This window comes from Jaculus jaculus, chromosome 11 (assembly GCF_020740685.1).
Source record: "Jaculus jaculus isolate mJacJac1 chromosome 11, mJacJac1.mat.Y.cur, whole genome shotgun sequence".
Lineage (NCBI taxonomy): Eukaryota > Metazoa > Chordata > Mammalia > Rodentia > Dipodidae > Jaculus > Jaculus jaculus.
The window spans coordinates 56,789,643-56,816,453 of NC_059112.1; the positions used below are offsets into that span (position 1 = coordinate 56,789,643).

General features: G+C 42.7%; 1 protein-coding gene across 3 annotated transcripts in view; it reads right to left on the bottom strand.

The window, feature by feature from the left end:
- The window catches only part of Letm1 (leucine zipper and EF-hand containing transmembrane protein 1), an 86,632-nt gene that overhangs the window by 42,265 nt on the left and 17,556 nt on the right, over positions 1 to 26,811 (bottom strand). For all 3 annotated transcript variants that reach the window (XM_045161488.1, XM_045161487.1, XM_004656029.2), the window contains 4 exons: positions 25,691 to 26,141; positions 7,557 to 7,700; positions 6,821 to 6,958; positions 6,055 to 6,258 (listed from right to left, as the gene is read on the bottom strand). In XM_045161488.1, the coding sequence (XP_045017423.1) occupies positions 6,055 to 6,258; positions 6,821 to 6,958; positions 7,557 to 7,700; positions 25,691 to 26,141 (937 nt within the window). The remainder of the gene's footprint in view (positions 1 to 6,054; positions 6,259 to 6,820; positions 6,959 to 7,556; positions 7,701 to 25,690; positions 26,142 to 26,811) is intronic.

Genomic DNA, 26,811 nt, shown 5'->3' on the forward strand with positions numbered 1-26,811 from the left:
GAGAATACACACACACACACAAACACAAACACACATGAGAGACAGGTAGGGAATCGGTGTGCCAGGGCATTTAGCCACTGCAAACAAACTCCAGATGTATGCACCACCTTGTGCATTTGGCTTTTGTGGTTCTGGGTCCTTAGGCTTCACAGACAAGTGCTTTAACCACTAAGCCATCTCTCCACCCCCCCACTCCATTTTTTATTTTATTTTATTTATTTATTTATTTTTCCTTTTTTAAATTAAGTAAAAACTTTGTATGGACACATCATGTATTGGTATCACCATTTCCCTCCTCTCTGCCCCAATTCCACTGAGGACCTTCCTTAGTGGGATTGTTGGTATTCACCACGGATTTGTGTGTTAAGGGTTGTGAGAACAGCAGTCAGTCATTGAGGGGGGGGGAGAGGGACGACACCTTGCTTTTAAGTAAATAAATGTACAGAGTAAATATGTTATAAAAGAAAGAAAACAAAGAAAAATCAGAATACCGCAAAAAGGGGAAAAAACAAGGACATATGTAGACAAAACCTGAGAAGATCCCTCACAGGAACCAGTGCAGTGAAAATCATCAAACAGAGCTCTTGGGTAGGAAGGGAAGTGCATGTAGGGAGATGCAAAGTGAGTAGAAAAATCAGACAATAGCACCTAGGCAGGGAAGTTGGAGGCAGGGCTTTCAGGTAGGAATAGGGCTTATGAAATCCATGGCAAGCTCTGAGAAAGCTACCAAAGTAACAAACTAATGTAAGGTGGAAGAACAGTTAAAAATATTTGATTAACCCAAAATAAGAAAGGGAATAAGTAGAACACAGACCATGTGGAACAAAAAAAAGGGAGGGGACTAAATATCTCAAATGAAAGAAAGATAGACATTGTCAGAAGGGCAAGGGAAGCCTAAGCAAAGGCCAAAAGCCTGCCCAAGAGAAGCTGACGGTCATCAGAACATTAGACATAGTATATTTTAGTTGAAAGGTATGGTGCTGCACACCTTTACTCCTAGCACTTGAGAGGCAGAGGCAGGAGGACCACTGTGAGTTAAAGGTCAGCCTGGGACTACATAGTGAATTCCAGGTCAGCCTGGGCTAAAGTGAAACTGCTACCAAAAAACAAAGCAAAGATTTTTTTTTTTACAAAGCCATTGTAACAAAAAACAGTATAGTTGGGCTGGAGAGATGGCGTAGCGGTTAAGCGCTTGCCTGTGAAGCCTAAGGAACCCGGTTCGAGGCTCGGTTCCCCAGGTCCCACGTTAGCCAGATGCACAAGGGGGCGCATGCGTCTGGAGTTCGTTTGCAGTGGCTGGAAGCCCTGGCTCGCCCATTCTCTCTCTCTCCCTCTACCTGTCTTTCTCTCTGTGTCTGTCGCTCTCAAATAAATAAATAAAACAAACAAACAAACAAAAAACAGTATGGTATTGGCACAAAGGCAGACATGTGGAACAATGGAACAGAATAGAGGACCGAGATGTTAATCCAGGCAGCTGTAGCTATCTGATTTTTGACAAAAATGCCAAAAATATTCACTAAAGACAGCCTCTTCAACAAGTAGTACTGGGAAGACTGGATATCTATATGCAGAAAGATGAAAACAGAATCTTGCCTTTCTCCATACACAAGAATCAAATCCAAGTGGATCAGGGACCTTAATATCAGACCTGAAATTCTGAAATTGCTAGAGGAAAAGGGAGGGGAAATCCTTAAACATACTGGCATAGGTAATGACGTTCTGAATATAACCCCAATTGCTTAGAAAATAAAGCCACTAAACCACCACTAGGATCTCATGAAATTACAAAGCATTTTACAGCAAAGGACACAGTGAATAGAGCAAAGAGACAACCTACAGCATAGGAGAAAATCTTTGCCAGCTATACATCTGACAGAGGATTAATATCCAGAATATACAAAGAACCCAAAGAACAATAAGAACTCAAACAACCCAATCAAAAAATGGGCTATGAGCCGGGCGTGGTGGCGCACGCCTTTAATCCCAGCACTCGGGAGGCAGAGGTAGGAGGATCGCCGTGAGTTCGAGGCCACCCTGAGACTACATAGTGAATTCCAGGTCAGCCTGAGCCAGAGTGAGACCCTGCCTCGAAAAACCGAAAAACAAAACAAAACAAAACCCAAAAAAACAAAAAAGGGCTATGGAACTAAATAGAGAATTCTCATCAGAAGAAATACAGATGGCATATAAATATCTAAAAAGTGTTCTACATCCTTAGACATCAGGGAAATGCAGATTAAAACTACCTTGAGATTCCATCTCTCTCCTGTCAGAATAGCTACCATCAAGAAAACAAATGACAATAAATGTTGGCAAGGATGCGGTAAAAGGGGAACCCTTCTACACTGTTGGTGGGAATGTAATCTGGTACAGCCATTGTGGAAATCAGTGTGGAGGTTCTTGACACAGCTAAAAATAGATTTACCATATGATCCAGCTATAGCACTCCTACACATATATCCTACTGACTCTTCTCACTACCTTAGAGATACTTACACAACCATGCTTATTGCTGCTCTATTCACAATAGCTAGGAAATTGAACCAGCCTAGATGTTCATCCACAGATGACTGGATATAAAGATAGGGTACATCATGGGCTGGAGAGATGGCTTAGCGGTTAAGCGCTTGCCTGTGAAGCCTAAGGACCCCGGTTCAAGGCTCGGTTCCCCAGGTCCCATGTTAGCCAGATGCACAAGGGGGCGCACACGTCTGGAGTTCGTTTGCAGTGGCTGGAAGCACTGGCGCGCCCATTCTCTCTCTCTCTCTCCCTCTATCTGTCTTTCTCTCTATGTCTGTCACTCTCAAATAAAAAAAAAAAATGAACAAGATAGGGTACATCTACACAATGGAGATCTATTCAGTGGTAAAGAAAAATGAAATTATGAAATTTGCAGGGAAATGGATGGATGGGGAAAGGATTATACTAAGGGAGGTAACCCAGGTCCAGAAAGCCAAATGTCACATGTTTTCTTCTCATATGTGGATCCTAGCTACAAATGTATAGACTTGTATGTGATCTGGAACCAAATATTAGTAGCAGAGGCCTACAAGCTAGAAAAAGGCTACAAAGGGGGGAGGAGAGGGAAGGTCTTCAGGGGATGGTATTGTATATATGTAAGTCGAAGCACAGATTACAAGGAGGGGAAAGGCCTAAGCGAGGTCAGGGGTAAAGATTATATAAAAGAAAGGCCGGGAGGGGAGGTTCCAGTCAAAATTCAGGATATTCTGAATAAGACATATGAAAATCTACTTTCTTGAATAATGGCACATACAGAAGCCATAAATTGTTACTAGAAAATTTTCAGTGCCAGGTATGGGATACCTTCCAGTGAGTTGTTGGCCAGGGGTCCCTGCTGCCTCCAAAACATTATAGGCTATTGCCAAAGCCCTTGGCTCCCCATGAGAAAGAGATGGTAAGACCCTATTGCTGAAGACTTCACATGCCTGAGTGGCAGAGTCACTGAGAAATCAAGCTGGTGCTGAGCAGAAAACCTTCTCCCTATAGCCCAGCCAACTGAAAGCTGGAAAAAGCTGCACTGTATGTAGTCTTATGGGAGCAGAAGTCACCAGTAGTGAAAACAGTGGACACTGGAAGCCTCAATTTTGGCCAGATAGGCCAAATGACTGAACAAGTGCAATAGTGGCATGTCTGCTCTGGGGGAAATCAAATGTTCTCTAATTGGACTGAAGGCCCGCTCTATGGAAGGGAATATATGTCTGGTACTGAAAACCTAATCAAAGCCTATGGCAGGGGAGGTCATGAGTCTTAGGGGTATAAAGACTGCTCTTGTCTGGATAAATGTATACATTACTCTCACCAAATTGCCCTGAAAGCACTACACTTAATGTTCATATTCACATTCAATGCTACTCTCACTTCTGGTCAGAGAAGCTTCTCTTTTCAGATGGCAATGACCACTGGGATGACCCAAAAGCTCCATAATGCTGAGAAGAAGAGATGGAGGAATGTCCAGCACTGAAACATCTCACACCCTCCAAGGCTCAGGGTCCATTGCAGAAGAGGTGGCAGAAAGAATGTAAGAGCCAAAGGAAGGGTACCACTCCTTACATACAACTGTCCGGACAGAAATTGGCCTGAATATCCAAGACCGCGCAGTGCACCTAGCAATACCTACAGAAGAGCCTCATAATAGGAGAAAAAGATGATGAAAACAAATTAAAAGAGAGTCTAATGGAGAGAGGTAGGGGATATGATGGAAAGCAGAGTTATGAAGGGGAAAGTGGGGGAGGGAAGGGAAATATGGTTTGTTGTCTGTAGGTATAGAAATTGTTAATAACAACATATGTAATAATAATAAAACAAAGATAAATAAATAATAATAAGCCAGGTGTGGTAGCACATACCTTTAATCCCAGCACTTGAGATGTCAGGATGCTAGAAGGACCTATGCAGCCTACTGGGGGAGAAAAGTCTTCAACAGTCTTAACCAGCAGTGGACCTTGCAAGTTTTAAGGCTGGTCTGCTAGGCCACATGTGCCAACTGGTGCAGTGGTGGCATGTCTATTATGGGGCAAACCAACTGCTCTCTGGATTTTAGTCCCACTTCAGGGGAGGAATTCATGCCTGGTATTGAAAACCTAATCAAAAGCCTATAGCTTGAGAGGTCATAAGCCCTAGTGGGGAAAATACTACTGTTGTCTGGCTTAATGGATATATTATGTCCATCAAACTGCCCTTTAAATACTTACGTTTCTGCTCATATATTAATACTACTCTCACTTTTAGTTAGAGAAGCTTCTCTTTTCAGATGGTGGTGACACATGCCTTTAATCCCAGCACTTGGGAGGCTCAGAGGTAGGAGGATTGCCATGAGTTTGTGGCCACCCTGAGATTACATAGTTAATTCCAGGTCAGCCCGGATCACAGTGAGACCCTGCCTCAAAATACCCCTCCCCCCAAATAAATAAATACAATTATCACAGTATTATTAAGTGATAGTGGAATATGCAACACTAAATGGGACAACTCTACCACACCCTCTCCAGGCTCAGGGACCATTGTGAAAGAGGTAGCAAAAAGAATGTAAGATATAAGAGCCAGAGGAAGGGGAAAGTGCTTTGCAATACTATCTTCCAGTTACAAAGTGGTATGGCACTCATGACTTCACAGTAGCTCATGCTACCTACACAAGACCTATGTAATAGGGTGAGGGAAAAATGATGACATCAAAATAGAGGAGAGACTAGTTGGAAAGAAGGGAGTCAGTGGGAGAGAGAGATGGAAGTGGGAAAAGGGAGGGTGGTATGAGGGGATTATGATCATGATATATTCTCTATATTTATGGAGGCTGTCAATAAAAAGTTAAAAAGAGCCAGGCATGGTGGTACACACATTTAATCCCAGCCCTTGGGAGGCAGAGGTAGGAGGATTGCTGTGAGTTTGAGGCCAGCCTGAGACTACATAGTAAATTCCAGGTCAGCCTGGGCTAGAGTGAGACTCTACCTCTAAAAATGAACTAATTAACCATCATAAGAGGAGGAAAAGACCATGACATCAAAATAAAAGAGACTGATTGAGATGGGGAGGGAATATGATGGAGAATGGAATTTCAAAGGGGAATGTGGGGAGGGGAGTGTATTACCATGGGATACTTTTTATAATCATGGAAAATGTTAATAAAAATTGAGAAAAAAAGAAAAATTATATGTATACCAAGGAATTGTCTTAAAATAAATTTATAGCATTTATTTTTTTAAAAATCTAACCAATTAACTAAATAAATAAAAGTTTAAAAGTCTGCTGACCCAGGTTCAGTTCTCTAGTACCCACATGAAGCTAGATGCACAAAACAGTTCATTCATCTGGAGTTAGTTTACAGGGGTTGGCCCTGATGTACCCATAGTCAGATTATCTCTCTCTCTCTATCTCTCTCTCTCTCTCTCTCTCTCTCTCTCTTGCTGTCACTCTTTGCTTGCAAATAAACAAATAACAGTATTTAAAATAAGAAAAAGAAAAGAAAGAAAGCAAACAAAGATGAAAACCCAAGGGCCAAGTTCATGTGACCTCTGTCTCTGAGGCCTGGCTTACCTTGTCATCAGCTTTTATGGACCTCAGCCTCATGGTGAGTTGGAATCGCAAGAAGTTGTTGGTACCAATGGACTGAAGCTCTAGCAGCTTGCACAGTGCCACTAACTGAGGCCGTGTGAGGTTATCCAGGGTCAGTTCATCTTCAAATAATTTGGAAAAGCGCATGATTTCCTCATTGCTGGGTCTTTCTCCTGTCTCCCGGATCTGCAGAAGCAATTTCAAGAGTCATACGCTGGGTTCAAGATGGGAGTTCTCCTTCCCCCCAGAGCCAGCCTTAGGTCCCAGTTGAAGTGAGTAATCAAGAGAGTGGGTGCAGAGGCCTAGACCTCCCACTCTTACTCCAGTTCTCTAAAAAGCCCTCATACTTCAGGTACACAGCACTGCTAGTGTATGCAGCATCATCTGGTCTTTCACCATTCCTCCTACACCAGCAGTACCCAGGTTACTGTCCACCAGAGAAATCTAGAGATGCTGGCTGTGGGGTCAGCCCTGATATCCTTTCCCCATCATGAAAGGAGTGATGAAGCAGTGCCCTAGATTCTTATGCCAAGCCCTAATTGCTCAGGGGCAGGAAGAGGCCACATTTGTATGTGCATGCAAGTTCCTTGAGAGGGTCTGAGCAGAGAGAGCAGGTAGCCACCTTAAGCTCTGGCCTAGAAGCTTTACTCTGCTATGTATAGCCAAAAAAGAGAGAAAGAAAGAAATGGCAAACAAGGTCCAGTGATGTTTAATGTTCGGATTACACTGATTTGAAGGAATACTGTACCTTCTGAAAAAATGCTGAGAAGTCTTTGGTGGCATTTCCCTTGGCTGCCTTGTTTTTCAAGGCCATCTCCTCAATGGTGTCCTGAAGGAACTTGGCCAGCTCCAGCTTCACCCGCAGTTCCTTCTTCAGCCTCTCTTCCTAGGGGAGCAAAGTGAGGGGTGGGATCCAGCCATGTACTCTACCCTCTGGTGCCCACCACCACTCTTTTCACTGAGAGAAAGCTCAGAGGAGTTTTAAACTGCCGCCCTTGCAAGGTAAGGGTGTCTCACATTCCCTTACCCCCGAGATACACACTTCACAGAACAAAAGCTAAATGTAAGACATTCTGAAATTATATTTCATGGCTTAAAAAAAAAAGTCTGGCTGGGCATGATAGTGCACACCTTTAAATCCAGCACTAGGGAGGCTGAGGTAGGAGGATCGCTGTGAGTCTGAGACAGCCTGAGACTAATTCCAGATCAGTCTTGGTTTGTAGAACAAAACCCTACCCTCAAAAAGCCAAAAAAAAAAAAAAAAAAAAAAAGCCTGTATGGCCCTCCTAGAGCAGAGTTAGCAAACTTGTTCCATAAGAAGCCAGACAATGTGGCTTCTGGACTACATGGGTCACTTGGTCTGACACAACAACTTAATTTGGCTACACATAAAACAACCAGACAACGCACATGACTGGGTGTGGAAATCTAGAAATAATTTCAGACTCGTTTTCACTGTGTGCTCAAAGCTACTTCACTCTCACCTTGATGGACTGGGTTTCAAATGTGGACGGCAACATGTTGGGGAAGAGCTTCACAGCCACAGGTAGCAGGAACTCCATGAAGGGCACCACCACGAAGACCAGGAAGGGCACTAGGCGGAAGAGGTCAGCACAAATCCGGAGAAACTGAAAAGAGGTCAGTTCCATCAGTGGGTGGGAGCATGTCCTACAAGCTCAACCATAGCAGTGACTCAAAAGCTCTTAACAGGGCTGGAGAGATGGCTGAGTATAAGGTGTTTGCCTATAAAGCCTAATGACCAGGGTCTGATTCTCTAATACCTACATAAAACCAGTGGCAACTATGTCGGAGTATGTTTACAGTGGCTAAAGAAAGGCCCTGGCACACTTTCTTTCTTCTGTCTCTCTCTGTGCATAAATAAATAATTTTTTTTTTTAAAAAGGACTTTTGGTCAAGATGACATCTGCCTAACTGCGCCTCACCTCCCAGGGAAGGAAAGTACCATCATGTGGTTAATATCCATAATGAGCTGTTGATCAGAGAGACCTACAAGGTTTCCCAAAAGAAGACAGATTTCTGTCAGAGTATTTGATGATCCACCAAAGGTTAGTGGTAATACTCTACTGCCAAAGATACCATATGCTGTTGGTATGGAACATGGAGTGACCTGGCTGGAATCTGGGTGAGAGTCAGTCCCCAGACAGGTCATCTAGTGTCAGAAAGTGCTACATGAGCGGCTGGGGGAAAATGACCAACATCCGTCCAAGCAACTCATGGTCTAAGCTACTCAGCAGCAAACAACCTGATGTGATGCTCACACAAGTGCAATAGTGGTACACAGCCATGGTGGGTAACCAACTGCTCTTGATTTGGCTAATGGATCTGCTCAGGGGAACAGAACCCATATCTGGTTCTGGGAAACGAGTCATAATCATATCCAAAAAATGAGTCTACTCTCCATTATCAAGCTCCCACCAATCAGGGGCTACAAGAGGTCCTACAACTATTAAATTCTCTCTAAAATAATAATGGTTATCCCGTCTATCTGGTGCTGACTTCACTCTCTGTTGAAGAATTTGCTTCTCTTTTTCAGATGGATTAAGATCCTGAGGAGAGAATCAGCCCATCACACATCACCAGCGCCCCAGCTGAAACCATAGAGCAGTTGGGGAAATGAGCAAGAGTGCTGCTTTCATGGAGAACCTGGTGCCAGCACAAGGGGGAAGGAGACAGACACAGAGAACACTCAATCAACTCCTACCAAACCAGATACCCAGAGACACAGAGGCTCCCAAAACCTCATCACTGAAGCAGACCTAAAACGAATCCAACATGGCTCAGGGAAATTTGCAGAAAAAGGGGCGGAAAGACTGTTAGAGCCACATGTTGGGACATTATTCACAGACATTGCCTCTTATCCATAACAGATGGCTAACCCCACAATGCACGACCCACATTCCCCAATGAGTTGGGTCCCTGTGGAGGGGGGAGGATAGGGAGGAGGCTAATGATGGTACCAACATGACTATGTACATTGTATATATAACTAATAAGAAAAATGATAATAAAAGCTCTTAACAACCAGGAGTGGTGGTACATGTCTTTAAGCCAAGCACTTGGGAGGCAGAGGTGAGAAGATTGCTGTGAATTTGAGGCCAGCCTGCGTCTGCATAATGATTTCCAGGTCAGCCTGCACTACAGTAAGACCCTACCTTGAAAAAAAAAAAAAAAGGCTCTTAATTGATACCACCTGAAACCCATAACCCATAAACCCTGTTCCAATGGCCTTCAGAAAAGTGGGATGAGTAGGGGGACGGAGGGGCGGGGAAAAATAAATAAATAAAGGAAAAGTGGGATGAGTTGCTCACCATAGGCTACCAGATGCACAGGGCACATGTACCAGACAAGTCCAAAGGAAAACATCTTGAAATGTATCTTCTTCTACCCTTGTGACATAATTTGCAATCTGTGGAAGACACCCTAGATCAACCCTGTGCAAGTCCTGTTCCCATCTGAAACCTAATGGCACAGTTTTTAACTCTCTACATTTCTGTCACCATTTTGGTTTTCTGAACTCCCATTAGAATCATCCATTAAGTTATGTTTACAGTATCCCATGGCTTCTCTAGCCCATTTCTCCAAATTTTTCCAAATTTCTCCTTCATATCATCCAAAGGCTTAAGAACTACAGTGTAGGTTTAGCTACAGCAATGAAGCCACTTCACTTCTGGTATCAATTTTATCTATTAGTCAGGTTTTTTTTTATTTTTCCAAGGCAGGGTCTCACTCTAGCCTAGGCTGACCTGGAATTCACTATGTAGTCTCAGGGTGGCCTCAAACTCATGGCTATCCTCCTACCTCTGCATCCCAAGTGCTGGGATTAAAGGCATGTGCCACCATGCCTGGCTAAATATTAGTTTTCAAAATATTTTTTAAAATAGTTTGTTTATTTTTATTTATTTATTTGAGAGGGACACAGAGAGAGAGAGCATGGGCATGCCAGGGCCTCCAGCCACTACAAATAAACTCCAGATGCATGCGCCACCTTGTGCATCTGGCTAACATGGGTCCTGGAGAATCGAGCCTCAAACCAGGGTCCTTAGGCTTCACAGGCAAGTGCTTAACTACTAAGCCATCTCTCCAGCCCTTAAATAAAATTTTTAAAGAATTTTATTTATTCATTTACAAGAGAGAGAATGGGCATGCTAGGGCCTCTAGCCACTGCAAACAAACTCCAGACACATGTGCTACCTTGTGCATCTTGGCTTACATGGGTACCGGGGAATCAAATGTGGATCCTAAGCACCTTAACCACTAAGCAATCTCTCCCAGCCTGCCCCCCCCCCTTTTTTAATTTATTTGAAAGAGAGAGAAGTAGACAAAAGAAAGACGCAGATAGAGAGAAAGAATGTGTGTGTTAGGGCCTTCAGCCACTGAAAACGAACTCTAAATGCATATACCACTATGTGCATCTGGTTTACATGGGACCTGGGGACTCGAACCTGGGTCCTTAGGTTTTGCATGCAAGCACTTTAACTGGTCAGCCATCTCTCCCAGCCCAGATTTTTTCTTTTCTTTTTTATTTGAGAGAGAGAGAGAGAGAGCCACAGAAGAGAAAGAATGGCTGTGTCAGGGCCTTCAGACACTAAAAATGAACTCTAAACACATACGCCACCTTGTGCATCTGGCTTATGTGGGTCCTGGGGAATTGAACCTGGGTGCTTAGGCTTTGCAGGCAAATGCCTTAACCACTAAGCCATCTCTACAGTCCCCAGTTGTTTTTTTTAATCACTGTGACCAAAATGCCTAAGAAAAAAATTAAAAGGAGGAAAGATTTATTTTAGCTCATGGTTTCAGCCTATCACTGAGGGTATGGTTTAGCAGAGCAAGGCAGCTCACATCACGACAACCAGGAAATAAAGCAAACAGCAGGAAGGGGCCAGAGCAAGATATAGCCACCAAGGATATACCCCAGTGACTTATTTCCTCCAAGGGGACTTTACATTTCACAGTTCCACTATCTCTCAACAGTCTTTTCACATTTTGGATCTATCAGTGGGTTAATGGTAGAGTGTATTAGGTCACAGCTCTAATAATGGAATCAACTCTCAAGGACCAGTAGGCCAAGAATACCTTAAATGCTTAAAGGAAAGAACTTCTAAGCAGGGCATGTGGTTCAGTGGTAGAGCACCTGCTCATCATGTAGAACTCCAGATACCTAGCATCACATAAAAGAAAAAGAAAAAACTAAACTGAGTGTGGTGGCTTACAACTATAATCTCAGCACTAAGGAAGTTGAGATAAGAATCTCAGGAGACAGTATGGGCACTGGACCAGGAAAAAGAACATTAGTGAGAAAATGGGGAAAGTGAATCAAGTCAGGTTCGATGAAGACTTAGGAGCCAAGCTATAAGCAATGATGAAATATTAGGGAGTTTAAAGGTAGAGGGTTCCAGAACACTCGATATCATCTCTAAGACTTTTCTGTAAATCTTAAATATTTTGTTTGTTTGTTTGTTTTTTTGAGGTAGGGTATCATTCTACTCACTCAAGCTCAGGCTGACCTGGAATTCACTATATAGTCTCAGGGTGGCCTTGAACTCATGTGATCCCCCTACCTCTGCTTCCCAAGTGCTGGGATTAAAGGCATGCACCACCACAGATGGCTAATAAAGCTATTTTTTAAGTGAGGAATTTATTAAAATATATTAAATATATATATATAAACAGGGGACTGCAGAGATGGCTCAGTGGTTAAGTCCACTTCCTGTGCAAGCATGAGGGCCTTGGACTAGCCAAGTTCAAGTCTCTAGAACCCACATTAATCAGCTGAGTGTAGTTATTCATGTACAACTATAACCCCAGCACTGAAGAGGAGGAAATACTGAAGCTTGTATGTGTGTGAACATGGGGGGGGGGAGGAATGGCAAGCTATGGGAGCAGCAAGAGACCCTGGCCCAAACAAGAATAGGCAAAAGAGCAATAGAGCAGGACACTGGACTCTGTTCCAGCTACTATAGGCAAGTGCATGGGGCGGTACAAGGGCACATACATGTGTATGCACCACACACATTCCACATTACAAACACAGGTCAAAAAACTTTTTAATCAATTAACTAAATAGGGGGCTGGGAAGATGGTTCAGCAGTGAAAGTCACTTGGTTTGTAAAGGCTACTAGCCTGGGTTCAATTCCCCAGCACCCATGTAAAAGCCAAAAAGTGAAGTATATGTGGGTCATTTGTTTGCAGTGGCAAAAAAAAAAAAAAAAAAACAACTTGGTGCACCGCATGTATGTGCATGCACACACACATACACAAATAGATATAATTATTTTTGTTGTTTTTCAAAGTAGGGTCCCACTAGCCCAGGCTGACCTGGAATTCACTATATAGTCTCAGGGTGGCCTCAAACTCATGGTGATTTTACTACCTCTTGTCTACTGAATCCTGGGATTAAAGGTGCGCACCACCATGCCTGACTGACTGATTAAAAAAGCAAAAAAAAAAAAAAAAAAAAAAAACACTGGAGCACACAGAAAAAAAAATTCATGGAAATTCCCAGGGATGTAAAAACAAAAGATACTCATGGGAGGCAAGGGCATGGGGAGAAACCATTCCTGAGATAGAGGATGAAGATTCATGCCTAGGCCTGTTCTCTCCATAGCCCTAGCAATCCCACAGGGAAAACACCATCTGTTAGAGAAACTGGCTCAGCACCCAAACCACACAAGGTTCCCATTAGTATGGTCCCTTTAAAGATGAACTCAGGGAGTTCCGGTTAAGATGGCGGCGTAGGTACCACGCCAAAGCAGCCTAGGGGGGAAAAAAGACCAAAAAAACTCAGCAAAATACACACTTTCACTAAAAAGTGAGGTGTATAGGAAACTGAAGCAGCAGCAGAGAAGTAGAAGAATTCCAGAGCATCCAGAGCCTGCACAGGCGGGAAAAGCGGCTCCAGCGCACCAGAAAGCCGCCAGACTCGGCTCCAGCCTCAGGAAAAGCCAGGTGCGGGACCTTTCCCTCACACCGGCGCTCTCCGCAACTCGGGAAACGTGAGGGGAGAGCGGCAGCGAGCAACGGAGGAGCAGACCGCGAGGTAGAAGAATGCTTGGAGCAGTGAGAGAACCAGAGCAGCTGCGGCTCCCTCCCCTCCCCCACTGCCTGAGCCCAGCTGCGGCGAACAGAGCAGCGGCCCGGGACCCAGCCACGCCAACTTGGGCTGACAGCAGGACCCAAGCAGGAGCAGAGTTCGGCAGCGACATCAGCGGCTCCAGCACCGGTAACAGCGGCCGCAGCAGCAGCAGACCCAGGAGTGGCAGCAGTGGCAGACTAGGCAGCAGCAGCTTCAGGGGGAGCAGCGGCAGTGGACACAGCAGCAGAAGCTTCAGCAGCAGTGGTGGCTCCAGCAGTGGCAGCTACAGCAGCAGCAGAGGCAGCAGCAGCGGTGGGTCCAGCAGCAACACCTTCAGCAGCAGTGGCTACAGACCCAGCAGGGGCAGCTTGAGCAGCAGCAGTTCCAGCAGCAGGAGTGCTGATCTACAGGGCCACACTTGCCAGGCTCGGTTTGCCCCGCAGGAAAAGCAAGTGCCCAGCTCCAGAAATCAGAACAGCAGCCCCACGAACCAGGCAGCAACTTGACTGAGACCAAAATCATCCAAGGTAACTGGGATTGCACCAGGGAAGGGTCTCACTTGGTCACAAGCTGACTTGGATCCCTCAACAGACCAGAAATCTTAACCTCTTTGTTGATAGAGGATCTGGTCATTATAATAACTACTCTTGCATACATACTCGGGGCTGTTTTTGATTGAATGTGTACAGTGTTTAGTTAAATTTTAGAATCTACCTGTATTTTATTCCACTCAGCCTGCTTGAATACTCCTATAGCAGGGAAACTCAACCCCTAAGAACATCTTTGTAGATACTCTGAGAGTCTTAAGAGCCACACCTAATACCTTAAGGTCCTACCCTGAAAATATATAACATCAAATCAATTGATACAGCTAAGAATACACAGCTAGCTAGAAAACCCAAGCATTAACTTAATCCAAGATGCAAAAATATATACATTATAATACAAGAAACACTAAAAAGCAAGACGATATAAATCCACCTAAAAGTATTAATGCATCAGAAATGTCCTCCAGTGAGAACGAGTCAGAGGAAATGCCTGAGAAAGAGTTCAAAAGAATGATTATAAATATGTTCAAAGAGGTCAAAGAACACATCAAAACAATCAAAGAAGAAATCAAAGAGGAAATCAAAGGAATCAAAGAAGATGCAGGACACCAATTTAATGAAATAAAGAAAGCAATACAAGACATAAATAAGGAAATAGAAATAATAAAGAAAAACCAGTCAGAATTACTAGCAATGAAGAACACAGTTAATGAAATAAAAAACTCTGTAGAAAATCTCACCAGTAGGATGGATGAGGGAGAGGACAGAATATCTAAGCTAGAAGACCAGGTGGCAGACCTAATGCAGTCCAACAAAGAGAAAGACAAATTTATAGAAAAGTATGAGTGGGAATTTCAAGATATTCGGGACACTATGAAAAGATCCAATATAAGAATTCAGGGCATACTAGAAGGAGAAGAACTCCACTCCAGAGGCATAGTAGGCGTCTTCAACAAAATCATAGAAGAAAATTTCCCCCAAATTGGGAAAGAGGTGCCAATGCAGATACAGGAAGCCTTTAGAACCCCAGCCAGACAAAACCCAGAAAGAACCTCTCCTCGCCATATTATAATCAAACTTCCAAATACACACACAAAAGAAAAAATATTGAAAGCAGTTAGAGAGAAAAATCAAGTTACCTACAAAAGCAAGCCCATCAGGATTACAGCAGATTATTCAACACAAACTTTTAAAGCCAGAAGGGCTTCGAGTGATATATTCCAAGTTCTGAAAGATAACAAATGTCAACCAAGGTTACTTTATCCTGCAAAGATATCCATTCAAATAGATGGAGAAATAAAGACATTCCATGACAAAAGCAGGTTAAAGGAGTATTTGAAGACAAAACCAGCTCTACAGAAAATACTTGATAGAATCCTCCATGCTGAAGAAAAGGAAAAACACACATATAAGGAACCTAGAAAAAACAAGCAATACTCAAATACTAGTTAACAGAAGAGAGCGCAGGTACAACCAGAAACACACACACACACACACACACACACACACACACAAATGGCAAACAAAAATACACACCTTTCAATAATATCTCTTAATATCAACGGCCTCAATGCCCCAACGAAAAGACATAGATTTGCAGACTGGGTTAAAAAGCAGGATTCTACAATTTGTTGTCTCCAAGAAACTCACCTTTCTACAAAGGATAGACATTATCTTAGGGTGAAAGGTTGGAAGACGGTGTTTCAAGCAAATGGGCCTAGAAAACAAGCAGGGGTTGCTATCCTAATATCAGACAGGGTAGACTTTAGTCCGACGTTAGTCAAGAAAGATAAGGAAGGTCACTTTATATTGATTAAGGGCACACTCCAACAGGAGGACATTACAATCCTAAACATATATGCACCTAACATGGGGGCTCCCAAATTCGTCAAACAAACACTATTAGAACTAAGGTCACAGATAACACCAAACACAGTGGTGGTGGGTGACTTTAACACCCCACTCTCATCAATTGACAGGTCATCCTGGGAAATAATAAACAGAGAGGCATCTGGACTAAATGAGGTCATAGAAGGAATGGACCTAACAGATATATACAGGACATTTCATCCAAAGGCTGCAGAATATACATTCTTTTCAGCAGCACATGGAATTCTCTAAAATAGACCATATATTAGGACACAAAGCAAATCTTAACAAATTCAGGAAAATTGAAATAATTCCTTGCATTCTATCTGACAACAATGGAATTAAACTACAAATCAGTAGCAAGAAAGGCTATAGAACATACACAAAATCATGGAAACTAAACAATACACTACTAAATGATGAATGGGTCAATGAAGAAATCAAAAAAGAAATCAAAAAATTTATAGAGTCAAATGATAAAGAGAACACAACATACAAAATCTCTGGGACAGAATGAAGGCAGTTCTAAGAGGTAAATTTATAGCCTTGAGTGCCTATATTAAGAAATTAGAAAGGTCGCAAGTAAAGGTCGCCTTAAAGCCTTGGAAAAAGAAGAACAAGGCAAACCAAAAATCAGTAGACGGGAAGAAATAATAAAGATTAGGGCAGAAATTAATGAAATAGAAACAAAAAGAACAATCCAAAGAATTAATGAAACAAAGAGTTGGTTCTTTGAAAGGATAAACAAGATTGATAAACCCTTAGCAAATCTGACCAAAAGAAAGAGAGAAGAGACACAAATTAATAAAATCAGAGATGACAAAGGTAACATCACAACAGATTCCAGAGAAATTAAAAAAATCATAGGGACATACTATAAAAGCATATACTCCACACAGTATGAAAATCTGAAAGAAATGGCTGATTTCCATGATCTATATGACCTACCTAAATTAAATCAAAATGAGATTAATCACTTATATAGACCTATAACAAACATGGAGATCCGAACAGTTATCAATAATCTCCCAACTAAAAAAAGCCCAGGCCCGGACGGATTCACTGCTGAATTTTACCAGACTTTTAAGGAAGAGCTAACACCATTGCTTCTTAAGCTTTTCCAGGAAATAGAAAAAGAAGGAATTCTACCAAACTCCTTCTATGAGGCCAGCATCACCCTGATACCAAAACCAGGCAAAGATAGAACAAAAAAAGAAAATTACAGACCAATCTCCCTCATGAACATAGATGCAAAAATTCTCAACAAAATATTGGCAATCAGAATACAAGAATATATCAAAAAGATCATTCACCCTGACCAAGTAGGCTTTATCCCAGAGATGCAGGGATGGTTCAACATACGCAAATCTATAAATGTGATACATTACATAAACGGGTTAAAGGACAAAAATCACATGATCATCTCATTAGACGCAGAGAAAGCATTTGACAAAATCCAACATCCCTTCATGATAAAAATCCTACAGAGACTGGGAATAGAAGGAACATATCTCAATATAATAAAGGCTATTTATGACAAGCCTACAGCCAACATATTACTAAATGGGGAAAAACTGGAAGCTTTCCACTAAAATCAGGAACAAGACAAGGGTGCCCACTGTCCCCACTTTTATTTAATATAGTTTTGGAAGTCTTAGCCATAGCAATAAGGCAAGAGACACACATAAAAGGAATATAAATTGGAAAGGAAGAAATCAAGTTATCATTATTTGCAGATGACATGATTCTATACATAAAGGACCCTAAAGACTCTACTAGCAAGCTGTTAGAGCTGATCAAAACCTACAGCAATGTAGCAGGACACAAAATAAATACACAGAAATCAGTAGCCTTCATATATGCTAACAACAAACACACAGAGGATGAAATCAGAGAATCACTCCCATTCACAATTGCATCAAAAAAAATAAAATACCTTGGAATAAACCTAACCAAGGAAGTAAAGAATCTATACAATGAGACCTTTAAAACACTCAAGCGAGAAATTGCAGAAGACACTAGAAAATGGAGAAACATCCCTTGTTCCTGGATTGGAAGAATCAATATCGTGAAAATGGCAATCTTACCTAAAGCAACCTACACATTTAATGCAATCCCTATCAAAATTCCAAAGGTTTTCTTCATGGAAATAGAAAAAACAATCCAAAAATTCATTTGGAATCACAAAAAACCTCGAATATCTAAAATAATACTGAGCAACAAAAAAGAGGCTGGTGGATATATGCCTAGGAGTGCTACAGCTGGGTCATATGGTAGATCAATCTCTAGCTGTTTTAGGAACCTCCACACTGTTTTCCACAATGGCTGGACCAGATTGCATTCCCACCAGCAGTGTAGAAGGGTTCCTTTTTTTCCACATCCCCGCCAACATTTATGATTAACCACTGGGACCTCATGAAATTACAGAGATTTTGCACCGCAAAGGACACAGTGAAAAAAGCAAAGAGGCAACCTACAGAATGGGAAAAAATCTTCGCCAGCTATATATCTGATAAAGGATTAATATCTAGGATATACAAAGAACTCAAAAAGTTTGGGCTGGAGAGATGGCTTGGCAGTTAAACGCTTGCCTGTGAAGCCTAAGGAACCCGGTTCGAGGCTCGGTTCCCCAGGTCCCACGTTAGCCAGATGCACAAAGGGGCGCACGCGTCTGGAGTTCGTTTGCAGAGGCTGGAAGCCCTGGCGCGCCCATTCTCTCTCTCTCCCTCTATCTGTCTTTCTCTCTGTGTCTGTCGCTCTCAAAAAAATAAATAAATAAAATATTTAAAAAAAAAAAAAAAGAACTCAAAAAGTTAAATAATAAGGAATGAAACAAGCCAATCAAAAAATGGGCTATGGAGCTAAATAGAGAGTTCTCAAAGGAAGAAATATGAATGGCATATAAGCATCTAAAAAAATGTTCTACGTCACTAGTCATCAGGAAAATGCAGATTAAAACTACATTGAGATTCCATCTCACTCCTGTCAGATTGGCCACCATCATGAAAACAAGTGATCATAAATGTTGGCAGGGATGTGGAAAAAGAAGAACCCTTCTGCACTGCTGGTGGGAATGCAATCTGGTCCAGCCATTGTGGAAAACAGTGTGGAGGCTCCTAAAGCAGCTAGAGATTGATCTACCATATGACCCAGCTATAGCACTCCTAGGCATATATCCAAAGGACTCATCTCATTTCCTTAGAAGTACGTGCTCAACCATGTTTATTGCTGCTCAATTTAACCAGCCTAGATGTCCCTCAACAGATGAGTGGATAATGAAGATATGGCACATTTATACAATGGAGTTCTACTCAGCGGTAAAGAAAAATGAAGTTATGAAATTTGCAGAAAAATAGATGGACCTGGAAAGTATTATACTAAGTGAGGTAACCCAGACACAGAAAGCCAAGCGCCACATGTTCTCTCTCATATGTGGATCCTAGTACAGATGACTGGGCTTCTGGTGAGAATGAAAATACTTAGTAGCAGAGGCCAGTAAGTTAAAAAGGAGACATAAAGGGTAGAGAAAGGAAGGGAGGAGGATACTTAATAGGTTGATATTGTATATATGTAATTACAATGATTATAATGGGGAGGTAATATGATGGAGAATGGAATTTCAAATGGGAAAGTGTGGGGGTGGGGAGGGAGGGAATTACCATGGGATATATTTTATAATCATGGAAATGTTAATAAAAATTAAAAAAAAAAACTGAACTCCATTATACAATATTGGACCCACCTACACCCTGAATGCACCTGATGTCATCACCAAATATAAACCCATGGTGATAATGTGCCAGAGCATGTCATCATTCATAATGGATGTACCATTCTGGTGCCTGTGTTGATAGTTTGAAGAGGGTGTGTTTGTCAGTGTGGAATTGTGGTATGGGACAGCTTTCTGGAACTTTCCACTAAATTTTATTGTGAACCCCAAACTGTTCCTAAAAAGTTTGTTGATTAAAAAGCTGATTAGAGAAAAAAATAAATAAATAAAGTACCAGGTTCTATATTGGCAAAAATAAAATAAAATAAAATAAAGATGAACTCACAGCCCCAAAATCACAAAACACGCAGGTCACTCCCCATGGACAAGGTTTACAATAAAGACTGACACGTACCTCCCGTGAATGTCAGAAAATAAAAATTATGGCCTGGCACGGTGGTGTGCATCTTTAATCCCAATACTCAGGAGGCAGAGGTAGGAGGTTCACCATGAGTTTGAGGACACCCTGAGACTACATAGTGAATTCCAGATTAGCCTGTGTTAGAGCAATACCCTATCTTGAAAAACCAAAATAAATAAATAAACATACTGAATTCAAGCATGAAGTAAATGTATTCAGAATTGCTGAAAGGGACAAGACCATCAAGTAAGACCACATAAACTGACATTAAGGACTTCTGGATAAGAAGGTGGTATAGGAGCCATGCCAAACCAGCCTAGCGAGGGATGTAAGCAAAACCACAGCAAAATAAACTCTTCTTCTGAAAAATGAAGGTGTACAGATTTTTGTTAGCCATAGTGGAGAAGCAGAAGAGATAAAGATCCACCAGAAAGGAGAAAAATGGCCAGGATCCCACTGAGACGCTTGTGGCTCCAATTCGCATGATCCATGCACCCACTCAGCATAAAGCTATAGGAGCAGAGACCAAACAAGGGGATATTCCAACCTCATCAGCCTCCTTGCAAAGTAAAGAAAACTGAAGGAAAGACAGCAAAGATAAGCTAAGGAGCTGCTAAAAGGGACACAGGTGGGACGAGCTGAGCAGTTCCAGTATAACTCCAGGCTTTCTGCACTATCCAATTCCCCAACCAACAGAACTGGGACTCTACGGAGAATGCATTTAGCCCCAGCAGCAGGGCATCCAGCACAGCTGATCGGAATACCAGCACCACAACACAACATGGAGGGATTGAGGTGGGCACTTAGCATTGGTGATAGGAAGCCACCCCAAAAGGTAATGAGGCCGGCTGACAAAAAAGCAGGTACGAGCCAGGCATAGTGGTGCACTCCTTTAATCCCAGCACTCGGGAGGCAGAGGTAGGAGGATCATGGTTGAGTTCAAAGCTACCCTGAGACTACATAGTGAATTCCAGGTCAGCCTGGACTAGAATGAAACCCTCCCTTGAATAAATAAATAAATAAATGGACCAAAGGACAAAAATCACATGATCTTCTCAATAGATACAGAAAAGGCATTCGACAAAATCCAACATCCCTCCATGGTAAAAGTCCTACAGAAACTGGGAATAGAAGGAACATATCTCAACACAATAAGGGCTATTTATGGAAAACCTAAAGCCAACATAATACTATATGGAGAAAATGTGAAGCTTTTCCACTAAATTCAGGAACAAGACAAGGGTGTCCACTGTTCCCACTTTTATTTAATATAGTACTGGAAGTCTTAATCAGACATGAAACTCTGAAACTGCTGGAGGAAAAGGGAGGGGAAACCCTTCACTATACTGGTATAGACAATGACTTTCTAAATATAATCTCAGTTCCTTATGAAATTACAAAGCTTTTGTACAGCAAAGGACACTGTGAATAAAGCAAAGAGACAACCTACAGAATGGAAGAAAATCTTTGCCAGCTATACATTTGACAGAAGCTTAATATCCAGAATATACAAAGAACTCAAAAAACATAACAATAAGAAATCAAATAACCCAATTAAAAAATGGGCTATAGAACTAAATAGAGTTCTCAAAAGAAGAAATACAGATGGCATATAAATATCTAAAAAAATGTTCTATATCATTAGTCATCAGGGAAATGCAAATTAAAACTACTCTGAGATTCCATCTCACTCCTGTCAGAATGGCTACCATCAAGAAAACAAATGACAATAAATGTTGGCAAGGATGCGGTAAAAGGGGAACCCTTCTACACTGTTGGTGGGAATATAATCTGGTACAGCCATTGTGGAAATCAGTGTGGAGGTTCTTGACACAGCTAAAAATAGATTTACCATATGATCCAGCTATAGCACTTGCACAACCATGTTTATTGCTGCTTTATTCACAATAGCTAGGAAATGGAACCGGCCTAGATGTTCATGCACAGATGAATGGATAATAAAGATGTGGTATATTTACACAATGGAATTCTATTCAGCAGTAAAGAAAAATGCAATTTTCTGGGAAATGATCTGGAAAGAATTATGCTAAGTGAGGTAACCCAGGCTCAGAAAACCAAACATTGCATGTTCTCTCTCATATGTGGATCCTAGCTACAAAAGTTTAGACTTGTGAGCTGGAACCAAAAAATTGGCAGCAGAGGCCATTAAGCTGCAAAACACTATAAGGGAGGGAGGAGAAGGAAGGACTTTAAGAGAAGGTATTGTATATATGTAAGTAGAACAGATTATAGGGAGTGGAATAGCCTAAGTGAGGCCAGGGGAACAGACTGAGTAAGAGATGGGTAGAGGGAGGGTCAAACAAAGTTCAAGATATTCTGAGTAAAACATATGAAAGCCTACTTTTTTGGATAACAGCACATCCAGAAGCCATAGATTGCTCCTAGAAAATTTTCAGTGCCAGGGATGGGATACCTACCAATCGGGGGGAGGGGGTATTAATAGGACAGTATTGTATATGTTTAAGTAGAAGAACAGATTAATGGGGGTGAAAAGACCTAAGTGAGGTCAGGGGAAGAGACTGAGTAAAGTAATGGTAGAGGGGGGCCTAATCAAAATCTAAGAGGATATAAATAAGTCATATGGAAACCTACTTTTTTGGACAATGGAACTCTCAGTGTCATAGACTGTTACTAGAAAATTTTCAGTGCCGGGGATGGGATACCTTCCAGTGAGTTGTGGGCCAGGGAGGCTCTGATACCCCCAAAATATTATAGGCCATTGCCGAGGCCCTTGATTTCCCACCAGGAGTAGATGGTAAGACCCTATTGCTGAAGACTCCACATACTTGGGCTGCAAGGTCATTGAGAAATCCTGCTGGAAAGTGAGCTGAAAAACTCCTCCATGTAGACCAGCTGGCAGAAAGCTGGGAAAGGCTACGCTGCATGCATGCAGTTCAGTGGGAGAGAGAAAGAAATCACCAGTAAAGATACTCAACAGTGGACACTGCAAGCCTTAAATTTGGCCAGCCATGACAAATGAGCCAATGGGTGCAATAGCAGTGTGTATCTTATGGGGGAAACCAACTGCTCTCTAATTGGACTGGAAGCTGGCTCAGTGGGAGGGAATACATGCCTGATCCTGAAAACCTAAAACAGGGATAGTCATGAACCCTAGGGGTATAAGATCTGCTGCTGTTTGGCTAAATGTATATACTGTACTCACCAAACTGCCCAGTAAGCACTTCTCTTAATGTGCATACCCATATATTAATGCTACTCTCACTTTTGGTTAGAGAAGCTTCTCTTTTCAAATGGCAGTGACCTTGGGATGACTAAAAAGGGACCATGGTTATGAGAAGTGACAGAGGAATGCTGAGCACAGAAACATCTCTATCATGCCTTCCAAGGCTCAGGGTCCATTGAGGAAGAGGTGGCAGAAACAATGGAAGAGCCAAAGGAAGGGTAAGACTCCTTACAACATGCTCTTCCAGACACGAAACAGCCTGGATATCCATGACCTCACAGTGCCTGACACTACCTACCGAAGACCATCATGAGAGGAGGAAAAGATCATAACATCAAAATAAAAGACTGATTAAGAGGAGGGGATATGATGGAGTTTCAAAGGGGAAAGTGGCGGGAGGGGGGGGGAGAGAATTACCACAGGATATTGTTTACAATTATGGAAGTTGCTTGGAGCTGGGCATGGTGGCACATGCCTTTAATCACAGCACTTGGGAGGCAGAGGTAGGAGGATCGCTGTGAGTTCGAGGCCACCCTGACACTACATAGTAAATTCTGGTCAGCTAGGACTAGAATGAGACCCTACTCAGAAAAAAAAAAAAAAAAAAGAAAGAAAGAAAGAAAGAAAGAAAGAAAAGAAAAGAAAATTTTCAGTGCCAGGGATGTGATACCTTCCAGTGAGTTTCTGGCCAAGGAGGTCCCTGTTGCCTCCGAAACATTATAGGCTATTGCCAAGACTCTTGGTTTCCCACCAGAAACAGATGGTAAGACCCTATTGCTGAAGACTCCACATGCCTGGGAGGCAAGATCACTGAGAAATCAAGCTGGAGCTCAGATGAAAACCTCCTCCCTATAGCCCTATGGGACACAGAAGTCATCAGTGGTAAAAACAGTGGACACTAGAAACCTCAAGTTTTCCAGACAGGCCAAATGACCAAACGGGTGTAAGAGTGGCATGTCTGTTCCGGAGGAAACCAAATGCTCTCTAATTGGACTGGAGGCCTGGTACTGACAACCTAATCAAAAGCCTATGGGAGATCATGAGCCTTAGGGGTATGAAGCCTGCTCTTGTCTGGTATCATACATGTATTACACTCACCAAACTAACTGATAAATACTAAACTTAATGTTCATGTTCATATATTAATCCTACTCTCACTTCTGGCTAGAAAAGCTTCTCTTTTCAGATGGCAGTGTCCACTGGGATGACCCAAAAGTCAACATAGTGCTGAGAAGAAGTGACAGAGGAGTGTTCAGCACTGAAACATCTCTATCACACCCTCCAAGGCTCAGGGTCCATTGCGGAAGAGGTGGCAGAAAGAGCCAAAGGAAGGGTAACAGTGCAACTGTCCAGACAAAAATTGGCCACAATATCCATGACTGCACAGTGCCTAGCAATACCTTCACAGGACCCTCATTATAGGAGGAAAAGACAATGACATCAAAATAAAAAAGACTAATGGAGAGAGGGAGAGGATATAATGAATAGGGAGTTGTGAAGGGGAAAGTGGGGGAGGGGAGGGAATTATCATGGCTTATTGTCTGTAAGTATGGAAGTTGTCAATTTAAAAAAAAGTATACATTAAAAAAAAAGAATAAAGAAAGTGAGAGTGAGAACTGGAGAGATGGCCTAGAAGTTAAGGTGCTTGCCTGTAAAGCCTAAGGACCGAGGTTCGAATACCTAGTACCCATATAAGCTAGATGCACATGGATATGGAGTTCGTTTGTAATGGCTAAAAGTCCTGGCATGCCCATTCTCTCCCTCTCTATCTGCACCCCATCAGATAAGTAAATAATTTAATTAATTAATTTAATTTAAAAAAACAGTACTTCAGCTGAAACAAAAAAGAGGACCTAACTGTAGCACAAAGAGACAAGAAAAATCTTTTATGTATTTCTTTTGTGACAGAGAATGCTTGTATGTGCGCACACGTGAAAGCACATGCCATGGCCTCTTGCCATTGCAAACAAACACCAGACACTTGTACCAGGCTTATGTGGGTGGCTTGGGAATTGAACCCAGGCAAGCAGGCAAGTGCCTTTAACCACTGAACCATCTCTTCAGATCTATATTTTTTTGAGATAAGGTTTCACTGTGTTGCAAGGGCTCATCTTCAGCAATCCTACCTCAGCCTCCTGAGTGGCCAGAACCACAACACAGCCACCACTGCATTCAGCTCAGGAAAGGCCTTTTTAGGGCAGGAAGACAGAAGGAGCTGATGCACCACATTCCACCCAAGAGCCCTTGATAGTCCAGGCCCAAGGATCCAAAGTTGCAATAGACTTCCCCAGAGGAACACTATGGCTGTACTGTAAAGAAAAACATAGGGGCTGGAGAGATGGCTTAGCAGTTAAGTGCTTGCTTGTGAAACCTATGGACCCAGTTTTGAGGCTCCATTTCCTAGCACCCATGCTAGCCAGATGCACAAGGGGGCACATGCGTCTGAAGTTTGTTTGCAGTGGCTGGAGGACCTGGCGTGCCCATTCTCTCCCTCTCCCTCTGTCACTCTAAAAACAAACAAACAAACAAACAAAAAAAAAAACATAAAAGTAGGAAGGCAGAAGACAGCAAAGGCAGCTGAGGGACCACTGGAGAGGCAGAAGCACAAGGTAAGCAAGAGCATGGAACCAGGAAGGGCAGGGTTGCCAAAAGCCACCAAAAGAAAGGATGTCATAGTGTATTCACAATTTTACAGATTTTCTTGACTTTTTTCTTGACCAAAAGGAGTAGAAAATGGCAATATTATGAAAAGAAAATCATGGCACACCCATACCTGCCTGCGCTCCCTGCGGGTTAGTGTGTGGCCATTGAGGATGCGCCAGAGCATGCGTGCGGCGATCTTGGTGTCGATCCAGAGCAGGCGGAAGCCATGGTAGTAGTGCTTCAGCTCATCCAGCACCTTTTGTGCAAGGGACCTCTTCACTGCCACCTTAGCTGGTGGGCTATACACAGGGCCACCCTCCTCCAGCTTCTTGTTCTTGTCCTTTAAGGACTTGAGAGACTTCTCCACCATAGAGTCATCACTGAGGGGTGCAGATGAGTGCCAGCTGCGTACAGGAAGGTAATGAGCTCCTGTGATAACCAAGGCTGCAGAGACAGGTGTCCATGTTGTCCTTGCCATAGTGCCCCGGAGCTTGAGCCTTGGAGTCCAACAGCTGAGGGGCTTACCTCTGAAGCAGAGGTACACAAGGTGGGCTGGAGTGCAGCAGCTAGACAGAAAATTTCTTGAAAGGAGAAAAACAGAAAAGCAACAATGAGAAGCCAGCACTTGTCTGACCACTCAGCACCCAGACCCAACAGGAACATCAAACCACATGCACTATACTACACCTGCTTCCTGATGCAATGTCTGGGACACCCTTGGAAGCCTCAAGGAGGGAAGGCTAGGATACTATATGATCCAATTAGACCTGCCCCAGGTGAGTGTCACTGGCCTGAATTCACAGGTTTCCAGAGAAACACAGCAAGCATCACAGTAGACATGCAGTGACAAAAGCTTAACAGGGCTTGCCCTAACCTCTGGCACCACAGACATGGGGAGGTGAGACACATGGCTTTAGGATTTGGGGGTGGGGGTGGAATGCAGTCAGGAGTCTGTCCAGTTTAGATGTCCTCTCCCACAACAGGTTATTATAAGCTGAAAGAAAGCCCAGGGCCCATTTTTCTGCCTGGGTCACCAATGGCTGTGCCAGCTCTGGCCCTGCCCAAGTCTCTACTCCCACACTGCAGTATGCTCTTGTCATGCACCTGCCAACACCTGGCCATGGAGAGACAGATGGGAGACACATTGTACCAGGCCTACTCCCTCTCTACCAGAATGCAGGTCTATGAGGTTCTCAAGGCAGCTGAGGCCTAGAAGGCCACAACCAAATGCTAAAAACTTGAGACCCTTCT